The 21,796-nt window shown below is 45.4% G+C and overlaps 1 protein-coding gene across 5 annotated transcripts in view; it reads left to right on the top strand.

Annotated features, from left to right (window-relative positions):
* LOC124545129 (putative fatty acyl-CoA reductase CG5065) overlaps positions 1 to 21,796 on the top strand; it is a 278,021-nt gene that overhangs the window by 239,084 nt on the left and 17,141 nt on the right. For all 5 annotated transcript variants that reach the window (XM_047123950.1, XM_047123952.1, XM_047123951.1 and 2 more), the window contains one exon: positions 15,269 to 15,517. In XM_047123950.1, coding sequence (XP_046979906.1) covers positions 15,269 to 15,517 — 249 coding nt within the window. The remainder of the gene's footprint in view (positions 1 to 15,268; positions 15,518 to 21,796) is intronic.

The following is a 21,796-nucleotide window of genomic DNA, read 5'->3' as shown; positions in this document are numbered from 1 at the left end:
ACGAGTGACCTATCTTACCGCAATTTTCTTAGTTTGATAGCGAAACCCCAAGTGAACTTTGTTTACCGCAAAAATTCGAACTTAGTGTCAGTTTTTAGGAGGAATTGGCGGTCGGTTTACTGAGCCTAGTGGAGGTAGCACAAGTGAGATATCTTTCCGCGATTTTCTTTGCTTAGCAGAGATAATAGAGGTATAGTGCATTATCCTGTTGGAATATAAACTTCCCACCATTTTTTTCTGGGGGAGGGGGGTTAGTTTAGTGGAGGTAGCGCAATTTCCCCATCTTCCCGCCGAAACTCAAACTTCCACTCCAAAAACCGCCGTCTTGAATGACGAGACATCCGTCATCTTGGATGACGTCATCGTCGCCATCTTCTATAACGGTACTTTGGGGTCGTATATATTTTGTTCCAATACTTATGTGAATACACGTACACAACTAGATTTTTTTTGTAGATTAGCTATTACAGTTTTCCATGAGAGCCTCGCCTGTTTGAGCTGAATAATTTGCAACCTTTATTTTAGTGTCTTGTTCTACTGTATTCCTTTCTCTTGCTCTTGTCAATCGTTCCCTAATGCTCCCTCTGAAAACCTCAACAACCTCTAGTTCTTTCGGTTTATCCAGGTCCCATCTCCTTAATTTCCTACCTTTTTTCAATTTCTTAAGTTTTAATCTACACTTCATAATCAATAAATTGTGGCCAGAGCCCACATATGCCCCTGGAGATGTCTTACAATTTAAAATCTGGTTCTATAATCAGTCTCAAACCTTCTGGTGTTTCCAGATCTCTTCCACATTTACAGCCTTCTTTTATGGTTCTTAAACCAAGTGCTACCGACGATTAAATTATGCTCTATGCAGATTTCAACTAGGTGGCTTTCTCCTTTATTTCTTTCCCCAGTCCATATTCACCTGCTATTTTTCCTTCTCCTCCTTTTCCTACTATCTAATTCCAGTCCCCCAACACTTTTAAATTTTCGTCTCCCTTAACCATCTGCATAAATCATTTTATCTCATCATACATTTCTTCGATATCTTCATCTGCGGAGCTAGTTGGCACTTAACTCGTACTACTGTGGTGGTTGTGGGCTTTGTGTCACTCTTGGCTACCACAATGCGTTCAAGCTGTTCATAGTAGTTTACCTGCACTCCTATTTTTTTATTCATTATTAAACCTACTACTTCATTACCCCTATTTGATTTTGTATTATAACCCTGTATTCATCTGATTAGAAGGCTTGTTCCTCCTGCCATCGAACTTCATTAATTCCCAGTATAACTTTAACTTATACATTTTGCTTTTTAAATTTTCTAACCTATCTGTCCGATAAAGGGATCGCACATTCCGTACTCCGATCCGTAGAACGCAAGTTTTGTTTCTCCTGATAATGACATATTCCTGAGTAGACCCTGCCCTGAATTCGGATTGGGGGACGATTTTACCTTCGGAACATTTTACCCAAGAGGATGCCAGCATCATTTAACCATACAGTAGAGCTGCATGTCTTCAGGAAAAATTACGGCTGTAGTTTCCCCCTTGCATTCAGCCGTTCACAGTAGCAGCACAGCAAGGCCGCTTTGGTTGATGTTACAAGGCCAGATCAGTCAATCATCCCGACCGTTCCCCTGCAATTATTGAAAAGGCTGCTGCCCCTCTTCTGGAACCACACGTTTGTCTGGCCTCTCAACAGATACCCCTCCATTGTGGTTGCACCTAAGGTACAGCTGACTGTATCACTGAGACAAGCAACAAGCAAGCCTCCCCATCAACAGTAAGGTCCATGGCTCGTGGGGGGGAGGGGGGGGGGAGCTTTGAGAGATGAAATAGTGAAGGCAGCAGAAGATCAAATAGGTAGAAAGACAAGACCTAGTAGAAATCCTCAGGTAACACAAAACGTATTGAATTTAACTGATGAAACGATAAAATACAAAAATGCAGCAAATAAAGGAGGCGAAAGGGAATACAAACATCTAAAAAATGAGATTGACAGGTAGAGCGAAATGGCTAAGCAGTTACAGCTAGAGGACAAATGTAAGGATTTAGATACATATATGACTAGGGAAAATAGATACAGTGCTCGGGAAAATTAAGGATGCCTTTGGAGGAAAGGGAAAAAAGCTGTATGAACATCAAGAGCACAGATGGAAAGCTTCACCTAAGCAAAGAAGGGAAACCTAAAAGGTGGAGTCTGTGAAAGGAAGTGTACTTGAGGACAGTATTATAGAAATGGAAGGGGATGTAGATGAATATGAGATGGGAGATATGATACTGCGAGAATAATTTGACAGAGAACTGAAAGACGTAAGTTGAAACAAGGCCCCAGGAGTAAATGGTATTCTGATAGAACTACTGATAACCTTGCAAGAGCGAGCCATGATAAAATTCTTCGATCTGGTGAGCAAGATGTATGAAACAGTCAAAATACCCTCGGACTTCAAAAATAATATGAAGGGCTTATTTCAATAGTGGTACAAGTCCATTACCTCCACTTTTCTGTCTATAATGCTTCTGAAATTAATGAGCCAAAGAAACAGAAAGAAAGGTTCATCTCTAGCAAGAAGTCATATGCTTGAATATTTCTGGTATCTCAACTTCAGATTTTTCAGCGCTCATTTAACTTTAGGACTCTGTATCTCAATATGAACAAAAATGGTCTTGTACCACTACTGAAATAAGCCCTTCATATGATAATTCCAATTACAAAGAAAGCAGGTGCTGTTTGGCGTATTATCGAACTATTAGCGTAATAAGTCATGTTTGCAAAATACTATCAATAATTCTTTACAGAAGAATGGGAACACTGGCAGTAGCCGATGTCGATAAATATCAGTTTGGATTCCGGAGAAAGTAAGGAACACATGGGATAATATTGACTCTACGACTTATCATAGAAGAAGTCCGCCCCTGGTAGCTGAGTGGAAGCCGGCACGGTAGCTCAGCGCGTTCGTCAGAGGGTTAGCTGCCTTCTGTATTAAAAAACTGAGTCGACGGCTCAACACTGAACTTGAACGGGTGTCCTGGGACATCCGTACTGAACAAATGCAACGCACAACATCTAACAAAATGAGAACAGTGGTCAGCGCTACAGAATGTCAATCCTAAGGGCCCGGGTTCGATTACCGGCTGGGTCGCAGACTTTCTCCGCTCAGGGACTGGGTGTTGTGTTGTCCTAATCATCATCATTTCATCCCCATAGACGGGCAAGTAGCCTAAGTAGCGTCAACTCGAAAGACTTGCACCCGGCGAACTGTCTGACCGACGGGAGGCCCTAGTCACACGACATTTTTATCACAGAAGATGGGTTAAGGAAAGGTAAACCTACGTTTACAGCACTTGGAGACTTAGAGAAAGGTTTTGATAACGTTGACTGGAATACTGTTTTTGAAAATCTGAGGATATCAGGGGTAAAATACAGGGAGCGAAAGGCTGTTTACAACTTATACAGAAACCAGACGGCAGTTGTAAGAGTCGAGGTGGTGGTGGTGGTTAGTGTTTAACGTCCCGACGACAACGAGGTCATTAGAGACGGAGCGCAAGCTCGGGTTCAGGAAGGATTGGGAAGGAATCGGCCGTGCCCTTTCAAAGGAACCATCCCGGCATTTGCTTGAAACGATTTAGGGAAATCACGGAAAACGTAAATCAGGATGGCCGGAGACGGGATTGAACCGTCGTCCTCCCGAATGCGAGTCCAGTGTGCTAACCACTGCGCCACCTCGCTCGGTGTGTAAGAGTCGAGGGGCACGAAAGGGAAGCAATGGTAGAGAAGCGAGTGAGACAGGATTGTAGCCTGTCCCTTATGTTATCCAATCTATACACTGAGCAAGAAATAAAGGAAACAAAAGAAAAATTTGGAGTAGGAATTAAAGCTCAGGGAAAAGAAATAAAAACTCTGAGGTTCGCCGATGACATCGTAATTTTCTCATAGACAGCAAAGGACTTGGAAGAGTAGTTGATCGGAATGGACAGGGTCTTGAAAGGATGATGTAAGGTGATCATCAACAAAAGCAAAGCGAGTGTAAAGATGGACGAAGTAGAGAGGATATAAAATGTATACTGGCAATGACAAGGAAAACGTTTCTGAAGAAGAGAAATTTGTTAACATCGAGTATAGATTCAGGTGTCAGGAAGCTGTCTCTGAAAGTATTTGTATGGACTGTAGCCATTCACAGAAGTGAAATATCAATAATAAACATTTTAGACAAGAAGAGAATAGAAGCTTTTGAAATACACTCCTGGAAATTGAAATAAGAACACCGTGAATTCATTGTCCCAGGAAGGGGAAACTTTATTGACACATTCCTGGGGTCAGATACATCACATGAACACACTGACAGAACCACAGGCACATAGACACAGGCAACAGAGCATGCACAATGTTGGCACTAGTACAGTGTATATCCACCTTTCGCAGCAATGCAGGCTGCTATTCTCCCATGGAGACGATCGTAGAGATGCTGGATGTAGTCCTGTGGAACGGCTTGCCATGCCATTTCCACCTGGCGCCTCAGTTGGACCAGCGTTCATGCTGGACGTGCAGACCGCGTGAGACGACGCTTCATCCAGTCCCAAACATGCTCAATGGGGGACAGATCCGGAGATCTTGCTGGCCAGGGTAGTTGACTTACACCTTCTAGAGCACGTTGGGTGGCACGGGATACATGCGGACGTGCATTGTGCTGTTGGAACAGCAAGTTCCCTTGCCGGTCTAGGAATGGTAGAACGATGGGTTCGATGACGGTTTGGATGTACCGTGCACTATTCAGTGTCCCCTCGACGATCACCAGTGGTGTACGGCCAGTGTAGGAGATCGCTCCCCACACCATGATGCCGGGTGTTGGCCCTGTGTGCCTCGGTCGTATGCAGTCCTGATTGTGGCGCTCACCTGCACGGCGCCAAACACGCATACGACCATCATTGGCACCAAGGCAGAAGCGACTCTCATCGCTGAAGACGACACGTCTCCATTCGTCCCTCCATTCACGCCTGTCGCGACACCACTGGAGGCGGGCTGCACGATGTTGAGGCGTGAGCGGAAGACGGCCTAACGGTGTGCGGGACCGTAGCCCAGCTTCATGGAGACGGTTGCGAATGGTCCTCGCCGATACCCCAGGAGCAACAGTGTCCCTCATTTGCTGGGAAGTGGCGGTGCGGTCCCCTACGGCACTGCGTAGGATCCTACGGTCTTGGCGTGCATCCGTGCGTCGCTGCGGTCCGGTCCCAGGTCGACGGGCACGTGCACCTTCCGCCGACCACTGGCGACAACATCGATGTACTGTGGAGACCTCACGCCCCACGTGTTGAGCAATTCGGCGGTACGTCCACCCGGCCTCCCGCATGCCCACTATACGCCCTCGCTCAAAGTCCGTCAACTGCACATACGGTTCACGTCCACGCTGTCGCGGCATGCTACCAGTGTTAAAGACTGCGATGGAGCTCCGTATGCCACGGCAAACTGGCTGACACTGACGGCGGCGGTGCACAAATGCTGCGCAGCTAGCGCCATTCGACGGCCAACACCGCGGTTCCTGTTGTGTCCGCTGTGTCGTGCGTGTGATCATTGCTTGTACAGCCCTCTCGCAGTGTCCGGAGCAAGTATGGTGGGTCTGACACACCGGTGTCAATGTGTTCTTTTTTCCATTTTCAGGAGTGTATACTGGCAATGACAAGGAAAACGTTTCTGAAGAAGAGAAATTTGTTAACATCGAGTATAGATTCAGGTGTCAGGAAGCCGTCTCTGAAAGTATTTGTATGGACTGTAGCCATTCACAGAAGTGAAATATCAATAATAAACATTTTAGACAAGAAGAGAATAGAAGCTTTTGAAATATAATGCTACAGAAGAATGCTGAAGATTAGATGGGTAGTAGATGACGTAACGAATGAGGAGGTACTGAACAGAACAAAAAGGGTGCGGGTACGGAGGGGCATGTGGTCAAATACCGCTCTCCCGGCCGTTGTCAGTTTCCGTGACCAGTGCCGCTGCTTCTGTCAAATAAATCCTCAATTGGCCTCACAAGAGCTGAATGCATCCCTCTTGCCGACAGCACTCAGCAAACCAGGATGGTGACCCATCTAGGGAACTGAATAGAGTTGGGGAGAAAAGAAACTTGTGGCACAGCTCGACTAGAAGGGATCGGTTGGTAGGACATATTCTGAGACGTCAAGGGATCAGCAGTTTAGTACCGGAGGGAAACGTGGGGGGTAAAAATCGTAGAGAGAGACCAAGAGATGAATACAGTAAGCAAATTTTGAAGGCTGTAGGTTGCAGTAGTTACTCGGAGATGAAGAGGCTTGCACAGGGCACGGTAGCTTGAAGAGCTGCATCAAACCAGTCTTCGGAGTGAAGAACACAATGACAACAGTTTAGTAACTAAGGACAGAGCGCTGATGATATCTTCATGGCCCTGTGAGAAATTTGTCCTAAGGATATTATCACTCAAATTATATCTTATAAAGATACTTTCATTTTATTGTAAAGGAACTGTTCAGTCACATGAGTCATAATTTTTTGGAGTTGATTGATTCCTGCTTGAATCCTTATATATTATGGTCTGTTGGTTCTACTTAACAGGTCAGAGTCGTGACTGTTTTCAGTTTTGATTCAGAACATTAAGATGGCAGAACAGGAGACAGGGACCATAAACTATTTTTTAGTTTTTGTAAAGCCATATGTGGAGTATCACTATCGACCATTTGATACACATATATAAAGTTCTTAAGGAATTCTGAAACCCAAATATGGTGCCTTGGCTTCTGAAGCGGCACTCGCCTTACATACTGGTAAGGAAAGTACGAACAGAACGGACTGCAGTCTCTTCTTGTGGTCGAATTCGACCTCATCATGTAGCATAAACGTTTCACTACATATAGGGCTTTCGCCATCCTACTGGAGCACGGAAAGCTAGTCAATGGGGGGGGGGGGGGTTCTTCGAGAACAGAGATTGCAGTTAATTCAAAAACTATCAACACAACCACCTCATACATCTTATACCTGAAAGGTAAATGCAAGAGACTGTAACACTAACGGCTAATACTACATCATCTTTTCGCTGATAATGTTACTCCTGCGAAGGAATTGAAAATCATCATGAGTGTGAGTAACGGGTAAGGTATCGGACTATACTTTTCTCGTTGATGAGAGGCAGTAGCAGTACAAACGGGAATCAAACCAAGATTGTGTTTGTTATAAAGTAAACTGCAATCATATAGAAGGTAATTTCATCACTATTTCACTGTCCTACTTCTTCCCACATTGTTTTATCCAAATGACTCTCTTTTACTTCAGTCTACTGTTCCTCATAACTACGTTGTGATTTGAACCTATATCTGTTTAAAAATTCGATACCTCAATTAGGAATCTGTCTAGCCATGATGCATTCCAGCTGGTATCTTAACATATTGTCAGGCCTTTACCAAATACACCGCCTCCTCTCGTGATTTTTAGAGTTTTCTCGCTATTACTGTCTGTAACTTAGTGCACAACTCAATTAGTGTTTCCCCTCTCTCATTCCTACCACCAAACCCGTATTCTCACGTAACTATTTCTTCTGTTTCCTCAGTTACTTCGACGTTCGAGCGACTCATCATAATTAGATTTTCATCTCTCCATACATACTGAAGTACACATTCAGTACACTTTATAATGTCATTTTTTGCTTGTGAAATCAGCATGTATACATGAACTAGTGTTGTCGGCGTTGGGTTGTTGTCGGTTCTGATGAAAATAATTCTATCACTAAACTGTTCATAGTAACTCACTCTCTGCTCCACTGTAGCTGCACCGTTTTCTTGTACTGTATTACCCCATATTCTTCTGACCGTAAGACCGCCTCCACTATATCCATATTGCCTGACAGAGAAAATAAAGACAGAAGATATAGACGGATGTCAATGTAACTTCGTGCATTTACGATCCAATAAGCTTGCAGTGTAGAAAATCTCTCATAGATGTTACGTTATAAAATCTAGATTGCTCGCATAGTAGTTTAATAAGGTATTCATTGTGATGGATACATTTTGGTTATTCGTTGCTGCACGTAGACGCCATCAGCAGATATGTAAATAGTTAGAGTTCCAGTTCTCTGTGACAGGTAGAATGGCAATCATGGTGCAGTGGTGCTGATCATGTTTTAATGTTGTTACCAGGCCTCAGAAAGTATACATGGTGTAACTAAATTTCCGGCGCTGCGGATTTGTAGTGGGGACCAGGGAGGTTAAGTTTGGCATAGGAACTAATGTCCGGAAATGTACCGTTTTCGCGCTACGTGCGAAATACCACAACAGACGTTCGAATCTCCATTTTCGGCGCCACTGACTAGGGTATTACGTACGTCATTCACTTGTCACCTGTTGTCCCCCGCCAACTACAGGTTTGTTTACAAGCCATGCAGTCGACTTCATAATCTACCCAAAAATGTTCAAATGTGTGTGAAATCTTATGGGACTTAACCGCTAAGGTCATCAGTCCCTAAGCTTACACACTACTTAACCTAAATTATCCTAAGGACAAACACACACACCCATGCCCGAGGGAGGACTCGAACCTCCGCCGGGACCAGCCTCACAGTCCATGACTGCAGCGCCTAAGACCGCTCGGCTAATCCCGCGCGGCATAATCTACCCAGAGAGGCTGTTGCGATTGTGTCTTTGCTCACACTGTACTACTGTACAGAAGTAATCATTGACTACAGTAGAGAATGCAAGTTGTATGTACATTTAATTTTTGGTGTGTTGCTGTTGACCACGGCGAACTACAATGAGAGAGCTGTTCGTCAGTTGTATACGGAGCGTTTTCCAGCCTGCCTGACACATTTGCACTCCACTTTGCTACAGCGTACAAGTGGGTCTCGGAGGTGGGTGCATTCACCACCAGCAGCGCCCACTGTGGTACTCCATCGCTGCGCAGCACACACGACATTGGAAAGGCTATACAGCCCATGCAGTGGAAGAGGAGCCTGTTATGCATGAGCAGCTAGCTACTCCTGTACCACTCCTAAGAAGGTACAGGCAATGCATCCAAGATTTTGCGTCACGAGCCCACTTCTGCAAGTGATCCTTGCACCATTATGTGGACGACACCGACTTTCCACGGTAAACTCTTCTCACGGACGGAAGTGTTCTCAGTTTCGACAACAGTCATGTAGTCATGTGCAATCTGATGAAAACCTAGATGTTGCGCCCACCCCAAATGGGTTTCAGGAACGATACGGTATGAAGATTGTGGCAGGGTTCCTGGACTGACATGTTACTGCGACTGCGCCATGCCTTCCTCCAGCGCTTCTCATGAGTGCTGCATACTTGAAATTCGTTAATAGCAAACCGCAAGTGCTCTTGGAAGATGTGCCACTGCATATGCATCAGGACTCTGCTTCCAGCAAGATGGTGTATCACCTTACGTTTCACTTGAAGTCTGACATCATTTGATTTGAAGCACGTCAGATGTTGAGTGACCACTATGAAGAACACGTGCGGGACACCAGTCAAGCGAGACAGCACTAGACAGAGTTTGAGAAACCGTCTCGTTGCGGGCGTCCATTTGACCACCACGCATTATTCAGTTTTGTGGGACGTTCGGATGTGACAGTGGCCCGATTTTGGCCTGCAAGGGCGGACGTACTTGTCTTCACGGTTCTGGTCGACCATGTCTGACCACCAAAAGGGAGGAACGCTGTTTTGTGCACCAGGCACATTGAAATCCCTCTACCTGTACTCTTGCCATCCGATAACAAGTAACTGACGTCCTGAAACCATCTGTGCCCTCCCACACCACTGGCTGGAGACGAGCAGCAGGCAGACCAGAGAATTACTGCCACACACATGGACCGCCCGTAACATACAAGACAAATGGCTGTATTTAGAGTGTAGCCGTAAGCATGTTCTGCTGATGCACGACGTCGCATTGTGTTCATCGATGACGTTCTATACTACCCCAGACGGCCATAACCTGCCAGTATGACGGCGGCGGGGAAAAGATACCGTTCTTTTAATGTTTCAGAGAGGGACAGAGAGACTACTACCGGTGCTACAGTGTGACGAGCCGTTGGGTATGACTGCAGGGAACGGCTGATGGTGAGTGAGGGAACTGTGACAACACACTGGTACCTCACGGACGCCAGTACGCTCCTATGTGTAACATCTCATGTGACGGTATCTTGGTGCCACTTTTCTGAAGGAGAATGCACGTCCGTAAGTAAGAAGTGTTTGTATGCATTCACTGGGCGACTTCCATGGCGAGCAATATCCGTAGATCTGTCTCTTATAGAACGTGTGCAGAACCAGCTCGAACGTTTGCTCCATCCCACGCCAATATCCAGGATACCAAGAAGCAGTTACAACAATTTTGGGCCAGGTTGTCTCAGGAGATTATATACCATGGCTACATGATACCCTTACTAACCGAATCAGTGCGTTATAGAGACCAGAAGGGACACAAGTTAAACTGCTAAGTGGGCTCTGCCAAGTTCTTCGTACATTTGACTCGATTTCGTAATCATTGAAATAACAGTACATATTCTCTTAAACCGTGAGGTTTCATTTCGTTTCCTCATCCCTTTCTGAATACTTATTATTTTTTTTAGGCAGTGTATACTGAGTCTTTGCATTTCCCTTTTCAGATTTCGTAGTTTTAGCATATAGACTTTTGATATTCTGTGGTCCGTATCGTAGAATGTAACCTTTTTGTTGGTAATGTAATGAGCGTATGGCATTGGTGGGCGGGAGACCCCTCGCGGGGCGGTTCGGCCGCCGCTCCACAAGTTCTTTAACATCACTACGGCGACTTGCGAGTGAATGAGGATGAAATTATGATGAAAGACACACAAGACCCAGTCATCTCGAGGCAGAGAAAATCCCTGACCCCGCCGGGAATCGAACCCGGGACCCCGTGCGCGGGAAGCGAGAACGCTACCGCAAGACCACGAGCCGCGGACTTTTTGTTGGTGATCAATCTCTTTTCCATAGTTATCCCCTACTTGGCGGTTGTTTATCGGAGATCCGAATGGGTGAATAATCCGGAATGTTTTTCCAATGGTGGTTTCCACTGCCTTTTCCATCGTCACACCACTAATCACTGGTGATTCTTCCACCTTTTAGGAAATATTATTATAATAATATTTCTAATTTTGCTAGTCTAGATTAATTAAGCTTTTATCATCTGTGTGTCTTGTGTGTGTGTGTGTGTGTGTGTGTGTGTGTGTGTGTTTGCGTGTGTAGGTAGGTAAGGGTTGTCCATAATTAAAATTCCAATTTCAAAACAACGTAGAAAGAGAACCACTGCTCAGAACGACGTCAGATTTGAACATCATGTTGTTGACGCAGGAGGAAATGTCACAGAACAAAAATATTTAACAATACTAAATATTTTACCAACAGATAAACCTGTAAGGGTCGTTACATAACTGGGGCCGGCTACAAATGGCAGATGAATCGCAGTGCGACATTTATGGTTTGAGTTGCACATTAGACCATCCGTACTGATCAATGCGCATGAACACACAAGTTCGGCAGTCAACAGTTGCGGCACTGTTACTTAAGTAAGCCCATCCAACCACGGCAAGGCCGTACCACATAGGGTGGGAAAAATCGGTTTTCTGCTGTCCCGAGTTCAAAAACCGCATAAAAATCAAAATGTCATAGGATTTAAATAGACCTGGGGCCAAGAACCGCACAAAAGGCAAAACGACATCGGTTTCTAACTGTCGTGAGATTGGCACAAGATCTGCTAGGTATGCCGTCCATCGTTTTCTGCCATAAGCTGAAATCGAAAAACAGCATTTTCTACAACATCGGAGTGTGTCGCGAGTCACGTTCAGAACGCGTTGCACAATGCGTGCCTTCGATTCAGCTATGTTCGTAGTTGCAACACTAAACACATCTTTCAGATAACCCCACAGCCATAACTTACACGGATTAACATCAGATGATCTGGACGGCCAGGCTGTAGGGAGATGAGGCCCAAAATTCTAGCATTTCTGAAAGAAGTGTGCAGCAGTCGATTCAAAGGCTGTTCAATGTGCGGAAGGGCCTCATCTCGCATAAAAATCATCCTACACACTCATTCACCCTGTTAAAGGGTTGAAATGGCTTTGGTGAGCAAAAAATTCTCATATTGTTTACCAGCTACGGTACAGGTAACAGGATCCGCGCGACTCATCTCTTCGAAAAAATGCGACCGTACAATAAACGATGCTGTCAACCCGCAAGACACAGTCACGTTTGCAGAATGAAGAAGTACCGGTTGACGTTAGTGCGAATTTTCCGTTGCCTGTATTGTGCAATTCTGAGTATTGACATGTCCTTGGAAATGGGCTTCGTCTCTCCACAGGATGTTCTGTGGCCATTTATTGTCCACTTCCGCAATTCTCCGAGCGCTGCACGTTTGCACACCACCTCTCGACCCCTCCTGCAATACTGTGGCCACATCGTCGACAGAAACCGAATCAACTGCTTTCCTAGCTGTGCCGCCGGCAGGGGTGGCCGAGCGGTTCTAGGCGCTACAGTCTGGAACCGCGCGACCGCTACAGTCGCAGGTTAGAATCCTGCCCCGGGCATGGATGTGTGTGATGTCCTTAGGTTAGTTAGGTTTAAGTAGTTCTAGGTTCTAGGGGACTGATGACCTCAGATGTTAAGTCCCATAGTGCTCAGAGCCATCTGAACCATTTGAACCTAACTGTGCCACGCTGGAAGCATATCCTACGTGACTGTATAAAATCCAAGAAGCTTGTGCCTATCTTTTTTACATATGGCACGTCGCCAGTTGGCTATATAAGACACCTTCCCTGTCTCGTAGTTCATAACTTCATTACCCTGTTACTTTTATGATTTTAAAATTATTTGGACTCACGCACAAGCTTCTTGGATTTTATTCGTGAATTAAATCCAATTACATAGGATCTGCTTCGTACAAACGGCATGTTGTCAGGTAGGACGTAATACAGATCTCTGCATTCTAATCTTAACTTTATGCCAGTATTGTCTTTATATTTTAAAATTCGCTTGGATGTAGAGTAAGCGTTTTGAGATTTCTGATCTACAATTCTTTCGACACGTCTACAACCTGGCTTGCTAACGATGACGTTTTAAATTACGTACTATTATTGTTTTGGCAATTACGATTGCGTGTTGTTGTATGACTACAGCTAACGACGATTTCCAACGTTTACTCACAGCCTTTTCGTATTTTGAACGGTATGTTACGTGATAAGCATTAACATAGTTTACAGTACACTGTTAAATGGCTCTGTCTAATATTCACTTTTACATCTAGAATTGGCTCACCATTACTTTTGCTCAGGTGTTGTACAATGTTTTTGTATTCCACTAGATTACAGGTAATTTTCTTAGGCTGTTTGCTACATGTGTTACAGATCTGAAGAAACTAGTTATCGAACTTTAATTTTGGTAGGAAAATGGCTCTACAGTCATTAGAAATTTTTACTTTCAAAAATATTTTTATTTAATAAATCACGTTAAGATCTCCGTCTCTCCCTCTGACCATGTCAGGCTTCGTTCTATATTTATGTCTATCAGTCCACGAAGTCTTTCTTTCTTTCTTCTTTCTTTTGCTGGTACCTAGTCCCGCGGTGTCGCAGGGTCGCCACGGTTAGGAACGGATTTGGCAAGGTTAGTTTTTAAGGGGTGCCCGGATGCCCTTCCTGCCGCCTCCCCTACCCCCCAGGACAGAATTAGTGTATCCCAGCTGTCAGCGTCTAGTGTAATACATGGAATAGTGCGAACGTGTTCAGATGTTTGCAAGTCGTGTAACTGAGGCGGAACGTGGGGACCAGCCCGGTATTCACCTAGCGGGATGTGGAAAACCGCCTAAAAACCACATCTCGGCTGGTGGCGCACTGGCCACCGTCAGTAACCCGTTGGGCGGATTCGATCCAGGCCAAGCGCGCTTACCCGAGTCCAGGAAGCAGCGCATTAGTGCTCTTTTTTTTTAACCTAAGACCGCTTTTTTTCTCTCTACCAACTTTTATTTTATTTTTTTGTTTTTTTTTGTTTTTTTCTTATTTTTTGTCATTTTTGTTTTTGTTAATATTTTTTTTATTTTGTTTTCTATTTTTTGGGGTGGTAGTGGACCGGTGGGGGCTCGGGGGGCAAAGTGGGCAGGGGTCGAAACCCGAGGCCTGGCCACAGTGTCCCCCTCACCACCACCGAGCCTGTGGTGCTTAGTGAAGTGGGAGGCACAGGAATCAACAGTAGTGTTGTTGTTATTTATTTATTTGCATGTGTTTTTGTAATATTCACTGTTATCATGAAATTATGTGAATACATCGGCGAAAGAGAAAAAGAAATATAAATTCTGTGTAAAGAAAAAGGAAAAGCAAAAAGAAATAAAATCCGCGCAATCTGCGACGCGCTCGCCCATCCCCGGAGGTCAGAAGTAGAATCGATCGTAGGCGGTTTAAACTCAGACACCGCCGGGAGAGGAGGGGTAGGTGCCCTCTGAGCCAGGCACCCCCCAACTCAGTGGAGGTCTATCAAAGACCGCTCGAAGATAGTTAGCAAATAATGTTCGGTAATGCGGCGTGTTTTCGAGAGCTGCATGGACTGTTCGTAAATAGGTCCAGAAGTCAAGGCGGGATTTAGGTCCCTCATGAAAGAGACAAGCGACCGCCCCACCCTTTGACCTACGTAATAGCGTGACATTTGGCGGTGGGAAAATGTCTGTCCTACGGGTAGAGAAACATTCGAGGTTCGATTGTGTCTGGTGGCACCCGGAGATAGCAGGCAATGATTTGCTGCACGAAGCGCCATACATCTTGCGATGAGGCGCATGTCAGACGGTGTTCATCATTGTCCAGTTGCTGGCAAAGGAGACAAAGAGGGGATTCTGACAAGCCAATGTTGTGCAGTCGCTGCTTCGTGGCAAATTTCCTGTTGACTATGTGATACCACAGTGCCCGGACGTTCGTAGGGAGGAAAGGCTAGTGGACGGTAGTCCACACTATGGGCCACTAGATGGAGGGATGTTTGGTCACCATCACATTCCGGGGAACACAGTGCAGCAGCAGGCTGTAAAAATCCTTAGTCCTGGGTGGGAGAGTATCTGGGAGACTGGTATGTATGTAACTGCAGTCGACGAAAACTCTCGGCTAACCTGGTGTTTCAGTCCGCAAGGTCTCCTCTCTAAGTTATTGTGTTCTGTCATGTTTTGTGTGTACTAGTCGTCTATCGTACGACCAATGGGCACACAGGCAACCAGGCTTTCTATAGATACGCAGTGCTGTGTAACTACTCACTCTGCGCTGTGTTGGTTGCAGTCGGGAGTGCACTGGGCGGCCCAAGGTGTACAACTGCGTGACGTCAAGCGACGCGCCGCTGACGTACGGTGACTTCGTAAGCAGCGTTGGCCGCTGCGCGGCGGTCTGGCCTCCCAAGGCGGCGGTGTGGTGCTGCTCGCTATGGGTCACCCGCCACCGGCCCGTCTACCTGCTGTGCCGGCTGCTGTTGCAGCTGCTGCCTGCCTACGTCATCGACTACGTCGCGCTCCTCGCGCACTGGAAGCTGCGGTGAGTACCGCACTGTGCTCTCCACCAGACTACCGTAAACGACATCCAGTTCTTCCGATCTTCGTGATTCGGCATGCAGGCTTTGGCTTGACAGTGATGGATTATAGAGCCTGCGATGTAAGTCCTCGACAGTCTCTGTAATTTCGTCTCTTGCATTATCAACTTCTCACCAACTCTTCCCAGCATTGTGAGTGATAAGCTTGTCTTTTGATTGAACCGAACGAAAGACTCATGTTGAGGTCGACCTTGAAGGTCTTCTCAATCAGTCTTGTGATCGGCATCCACTGATCTCTTCTGATCGCCTTCTTTCCTTTTTTGTTGAGGTCTCTTTGTTTGGCGGCCTCTCTGTCAGGTTTTCGCTTTTCTTCTATAAGCTATTCTCTTTCGAGGCTGACTCTCAGGTTTTTCTGTTTCTGGAGTGCACTGACTTTCTTTACTGCTGCTGGAATACTGCTGGTGGTTTCTGTCGAGAGTTCTTTCAGCTTCATCCGTCTTACGTTTCCTATGGCAGTTTCTTGTCTATGCTTTGGCTGAACTCATTTATTGCTGGTCCCATCATATGTTTTCTCACCAGTTGAGTGTTAATACGGTTCCTGGCTCTAAATCGTCGAAAGCACTACCTACTTAGAAGCAAGTTATGACTAACACATCTGAGTAATTTGATTGTTCGATGTGAAGATGTAATCTACTTCATTTTTAACCGTGTTGTGAGGTCTTCTCAAGGTCCACTTTCTTTTCGGATTTCCCTTGCAAAATGTATTCATGCAGTATAAACATCTTTTACTGCTGTTCCAATGATGTTCGTAATTTCTGTCGTGAGTTCGTTAATTTCAGTTCCACTTAGCCTTTCTGTTGGTTGTTAGGAATATTCATCATTTGTCCTTTGTGGTTTCACGTTGAAAGTCCCAAATTTCCAACGAAGCGATGGTCTTCTGGAGGCCTCAGTCTTATCTTAGTGTTAAAATCACTAAGTATTAAGCAAAATGTGGTGGTTCTGAATTTTTTTCTGTTGCAGGTCTTCATATAACTGTTCAAGTTCTTCGTCAGTTGAGGTGTAAGTAGGTGTGCAGCCACATCTGGCTCGAAAGCTAAGCTTGGTACTCAGCCCAAGTATCAGAAAGATCACTCGGTGGGAAATAGATATTGTTGTGAATCACACTTCGCAACTTTTCACAAACACAACTTTTATTGAGGTAAGTTCACAAGGTTGGTGACTGAACAACAAATTCTGATTTTCCACAAAGGTTCGTGGTAACGGACACGCGCGCACACACGCACACGCACACACACACACACACACACACACACACACACACAAGTAAGAGTCCAATTCAGATACGAAGACGTAATCTTCAGTGGTCGAAGTACACGAGGTCGGCATCCAGAGTGAACTGAACTTCGGGGCTGGTTCTAGCCCCTAAATAGCTGTCTCCAGCCAATCAGGTTTTGGCGTAGTGACACTTCCCGCATGCCGTGGCTCGACCTCCCCCTGCAGGAAGTAGTGCTCGGAATGTCTGTTTCCATTATCTTGTATGTAAATAACCGGTGTTTACCATGGTGCTTTTGGTTCGCCTTGGACATAGACAACGCCGTCCTCTGTGGTGTAATATGGGTTGCCGGCCCTCAGGGGCCACCTTGGCTCTGGCATAATACAGTAGATATAGCCTTGGTGACGAGGCCTTTCCTCCTGTTGTGAACTAGCAGGGCTACGCCGCCAATATGTGAATTTACGTCTGAGTTATTATGAAGTATTCTGAAGTAAGACGTGCCCAGGCTTGAGGACAGTAGGCGTTTCGCTTTGGAGATTCGTTCACTGTCTCGTTTGATGCTTTGCAATTGATCCTAATTACTTTATGCTCCTGTTGTTGTTTAATATGATAAGTCGATATTTTGCCCCTTTACGCCTCCAGACTCCACATTTCACACCGATATTCCGAACCTCCATCACTATTTGCCTGCGGTGGACTTGTTTTAACGTAGAGATTTTCATTCAGGGAAGGTTTGGACCATATCTTCTCATGCTGGTCCAATGTGGATCGAGACGAGGTGGATACCTGTATAGAGGTTAGTAGAAACTTAGATGGATAAGCGTTTTAGGGAATGTTCCCCTCAGGAGGTGCAGGAGAGGAGAAACGTGTGCTCTTGTAGGACAGGGTCGCCACTCCCTGAGATTACACTGCGCCCACCGGTTCGTGACAGGTAACCACCTCGTATGACAGCCGTCACATTACACCTCAATTCTCGTATGAATACTGCAGTAGCCTGGAAGCGTCGTTCGTACGAAAGCACAAGCGACTAAATTAATAACGTTCTGTGCCGACTGTGAAGTGTTGCATACAAAATTAGCACCACACACAGCCCGATTCTCTCTGTCTTAAGCTTACTGCAACTTGAAAAGCTCTTCAGCATAGACGCTTTCCCCTGTTATTGTGTCATTGATTACGCATCAGATGTGGTAATACTGCTATTATTACGAGTAGTTTCAGAATGAGATTTTCACTCTGCAGCGGAGTGTGCGCTAATATGAAACTTACTGGCAAATTAAAACTGTGTGCCGGGCCGAGACTCGAACTCAGGACCATTGCCTTTCGTGGGCAAGTGCTCTACCAACTGAGCTACCCAAGCACGACTCACGCCCCGTCCTCACAGCTTTACTCCTGCCAGTATCTCGTCTCCTACCTTCCAAACTTTACAGAAGCTTGTCCGCGAAAGGCAAAGGTCCCGAGTTCGAGTCTCGGCCCGGCACACAGTTTTAATCTGCCAGGGGGTTTCATATCGGCGCACACTCCGCTGCAGAGTGAAAATCTCTTCTGGAAACATTCCCCAGACTGTGGCTAAGTCATGTCTCCGCAACATCCTTTCTTTCAGGAGAACTAGTTTCGCAAGGATCGCAGAAGAGCTTCTGTAAAGTTTGGAAGGTAGGAGACGAGATACTGACAGAAGTAAAGCTGTGAGGACGGGGCGTGAGTCGTAGTTGGGTAGCTCAGTTGGTAAATCAGTTGTCCGCAAATGTCCCGAGTTCGAGTCTCGGCCCGGCACACAGTTTTAATCTGCCAGGAAGTTTCATTACGAGTAGATGATTTTTGCCATTTTTCCAGAATTTGTAGAGTGATTGGCAGTTTTGCTTAAGGATGGCGTACACTGAAGCGGCAGAAGTCATGCACATATACACATGGAAAATCGCGTACGCAAGATATAAAAGGGCAGCGCATTGGCGAAGCTGTCATTATTAGTCATATGAGTCAAGCGAACAGCTTTCTGAAGTGATTATGGTCGCGTGACGGGAATTAACGGACTCTGAACACGGAATGGTAGCTGGAGATAGACTAATGGCACATTCCATTTCAGAATGGGAGTTCAGTACTCCGAGATCCACAGTGTCGAGAGTGTTCCGAGAATACCCAATTTGAGGCATCACCTCTCACCATGGACAACGCAGTGACAGACGGCCTTCACTTAACGACTGAGGGCACCGATGTTTGCGTAGAGTTGTCAGTGCTGACAGCAAACAACACTGTGTGAAATTATCGCAGAAATCAATGTGGAGCGTACGACGAACGTACCCTTAAGGACTGTCCGGCGGAATTTGACGCTCATGGGCTACGGCAGCATACGACCGACTTGAGTGCTTTTGCTTACGCGCGACATCGCCTGCTACGCCTCTCCTAGGCTCCTGACCATATCGTTTGGACCCTTGACGACTGCCGGCCGCTGTGGCCGAGTGCTTCTAGGCGCTTCAGTCCGGAGCCCCGCGACTGCTACGGTCGCAGGTTCGAATCCTGCCTCGGGCTTGGATGTGTGTGATGTCCTTAGGTTATTTAGGTTTAAGTAGTTTCTAGTTCTAGGGGACTGATGACCTCAGATGTTAAGTCCAGAAGTGCTCAGAGCCATTTCAACCATTTGAACCCTTGACGGCTCGAATCCCATGGCCTGGTGATTCCCGATTTCAGGTGGTAAGAGTTGATGGTGAGGTTCGATTGTAGTGCATACCCCACGAAGCAGTGGGTCCAAGTTGTCAACAAACCATTGTGCGGGCTAGTAGTGACTCCATATTGGTGCAAGCTGTGTTTACATGGAATGGACTGGGCCCTCCTGTCCAACTGAGCCGATTGTTGACTGCAGTTGTTACGTTCGGCTGCTTGGAGACCATTTGCAACCATTCACGGACTTCACTTTCCGGAACAACGATTACACGTAACGGTGTCAAAATTGTTCGCAGTTGGTTTGAAGAACGTTCTAGACAATTCAGACGAAGTGTTCGGCCTCTCGGATCGCTCGACATGAATTCTATCGAACATTTATAGGACATAATGTAGAGAGGTCAGTTCGTGGACAAAATCTTCTATCGGCAACACTTTCGCAGTTATGGACGGCTATAGGGGCAGCGTGGCTCAATATTTTTGCAATGGACTTCCAACGACTTGCTGAGTCCACGCCACGTCTAGCTGCTCTCTCTCTCTCTCTCTATTCGTTTAGTCGGTTCCGACTCTTCGTGACCCCATGAACCAAATCACGCCACTTTTTCCTGTCTTGGACTTTCTCCCGTACACCTTCCAGGTTGGAACACATTGTTTCTGTGATGCCATCGACCCATCTCATCCTCTGACGTCCTCTTCTTCTAGTTCCTTCAATCTTCCCCAGCATTAATGTTTTTTTCCAGCGAGGCATGCCTTCGCATTGTGTGTCCAAAGTAGGTCAGCTTTTCTTTTAACATTAGATCTTCCAGGGAGAAATCAGGATTTATTTGCTCCAATATTGATCTGTTGGTTCTCTTTGCAGTCCGTGGAACTCTAAGAAGTTTCCTCCAACACCACAATTCGAAGGAGTCAATTCTTCGCCGTTCAGCCTTTCTAATGATCCATGTCTCACATCCATACATCACACCTGGAAAGACCGTAGCCCTCACAATACGGATCTTTGTTGCTAGTGTTATATCTCTGGACCTTATAACCTTGTCAAGGTTTGACATCGCCTGTCTACCGAGCAGCAGGCGTCTCCGGATTTCATGGCTGCAGTCGCCGTCAGCAGATATCTGGGAACCGAGATAACTGAATGTGGTCACTAGCTCCATGATTTCTCCTGCTATATCACCACGAATCGGTAGGTGTAGTTGCCATAATTTTCGTTTTCTTCACATTCAGTCTAAGACCGGCTTTTTTAATTTCGTCTTTCACCTTCAGCAAGAGGAGGTCCGACGCGATATTAGGAGGTATTCCAATGTGTTCTACACAATACTGTCAGCGTTCTGGGTGCCTTGTTCCACTTTCTGGTGACAGCTGTTTCTCCTTAATGTTAGCTGGTTTGACTTTCTCCGCTCCCTTTTTGAGCGAGTTTTCTAGGTCGTGGGATATAGTTTCCTCGCACAATAAACTCTGTTGATACGGCACTTGTGATATTCGCTATTTTTTAGCTTCATTAAAGGAGCAAATAGTTAATACCTTCAGCGAGAAGGCAAATACTTGTTTATGAAGAATGATTAATGTATAATAAGGCGTCGCATAGCGACGGTGGAATTTCCTAAATAATGTAATTCGTCGTCTTTGGGCGGCAACATAAACAGAAGAATACGGATCGATATGCGATCCTTCACTATTTTGTTTGTTGTAGAACAAATGAAGCCTAGAGCGCTAAACACTTGTACTGTTTTTCTTAAGTAAGACGGACGCAGATTTGTGGCACTCTGATCTAATTTTTTTTATTAAATACATAAAAACGTGTTCCGTCTAAGTTTGAGTGAAGTGTAAAGAGAAGAACTGTTATAACTTATCGTGACGACGCACGAGCGACTCAAGAGGACAGTGGCTATATAAATGAGCGCTAAATGGACATGAAACGGACACAAAAACCTACCGTCATTTGTAGTACTAAGCTTAAGGTACGATATATGTTTTACTTATAATAAATATTTTTCTGAAAATATTGAATCAGTTAGCAGTGCTCATTCCTATTATCTCCTCAGTATTATTTTCATTTTAATTATGCATTTTGCTAAGATTACAGACACCAAGATCAGCAGTCCAATGTGCGTGTTACATCGACAAAAAGAAAACTGTTTTATCGTCTTCTTGCATCAGCTTTAATATTCAATTTCCCTTTTGTGTGATGTTACAGTTGTTTTTGCACCCTCAAGAATTTTCTTGTCCCTTAGGAAATTGTCTTGTCATAACAATAACTTCACGACCGGGTATGATCGTATCTACGATCATGAAGTAATTAGAAAGACGATAATGCAATTTCTTAATCAATAGCACGCTAGCTGTGACTGCTTCAAGCCACGCG

Source organism: Schistocerca americana, chromosome 8 (genome assembly GCF_021461395.2).
Source record: "Schistocerca americana isolate TAMUIC-IGC-003095 chromosome 8, iqSchAmer2.1, whole genome shotgun sequence".
NCBI classification, from domain to species: Eukaryota; Metazoa; Arthropoda; class Insecta; order Orthoptera; family Acrididae; genus Schistocerca; species Schistocerca americana.
This window is presented reverse-complemented; position numbering and strand designations above follow the sequence as displayed.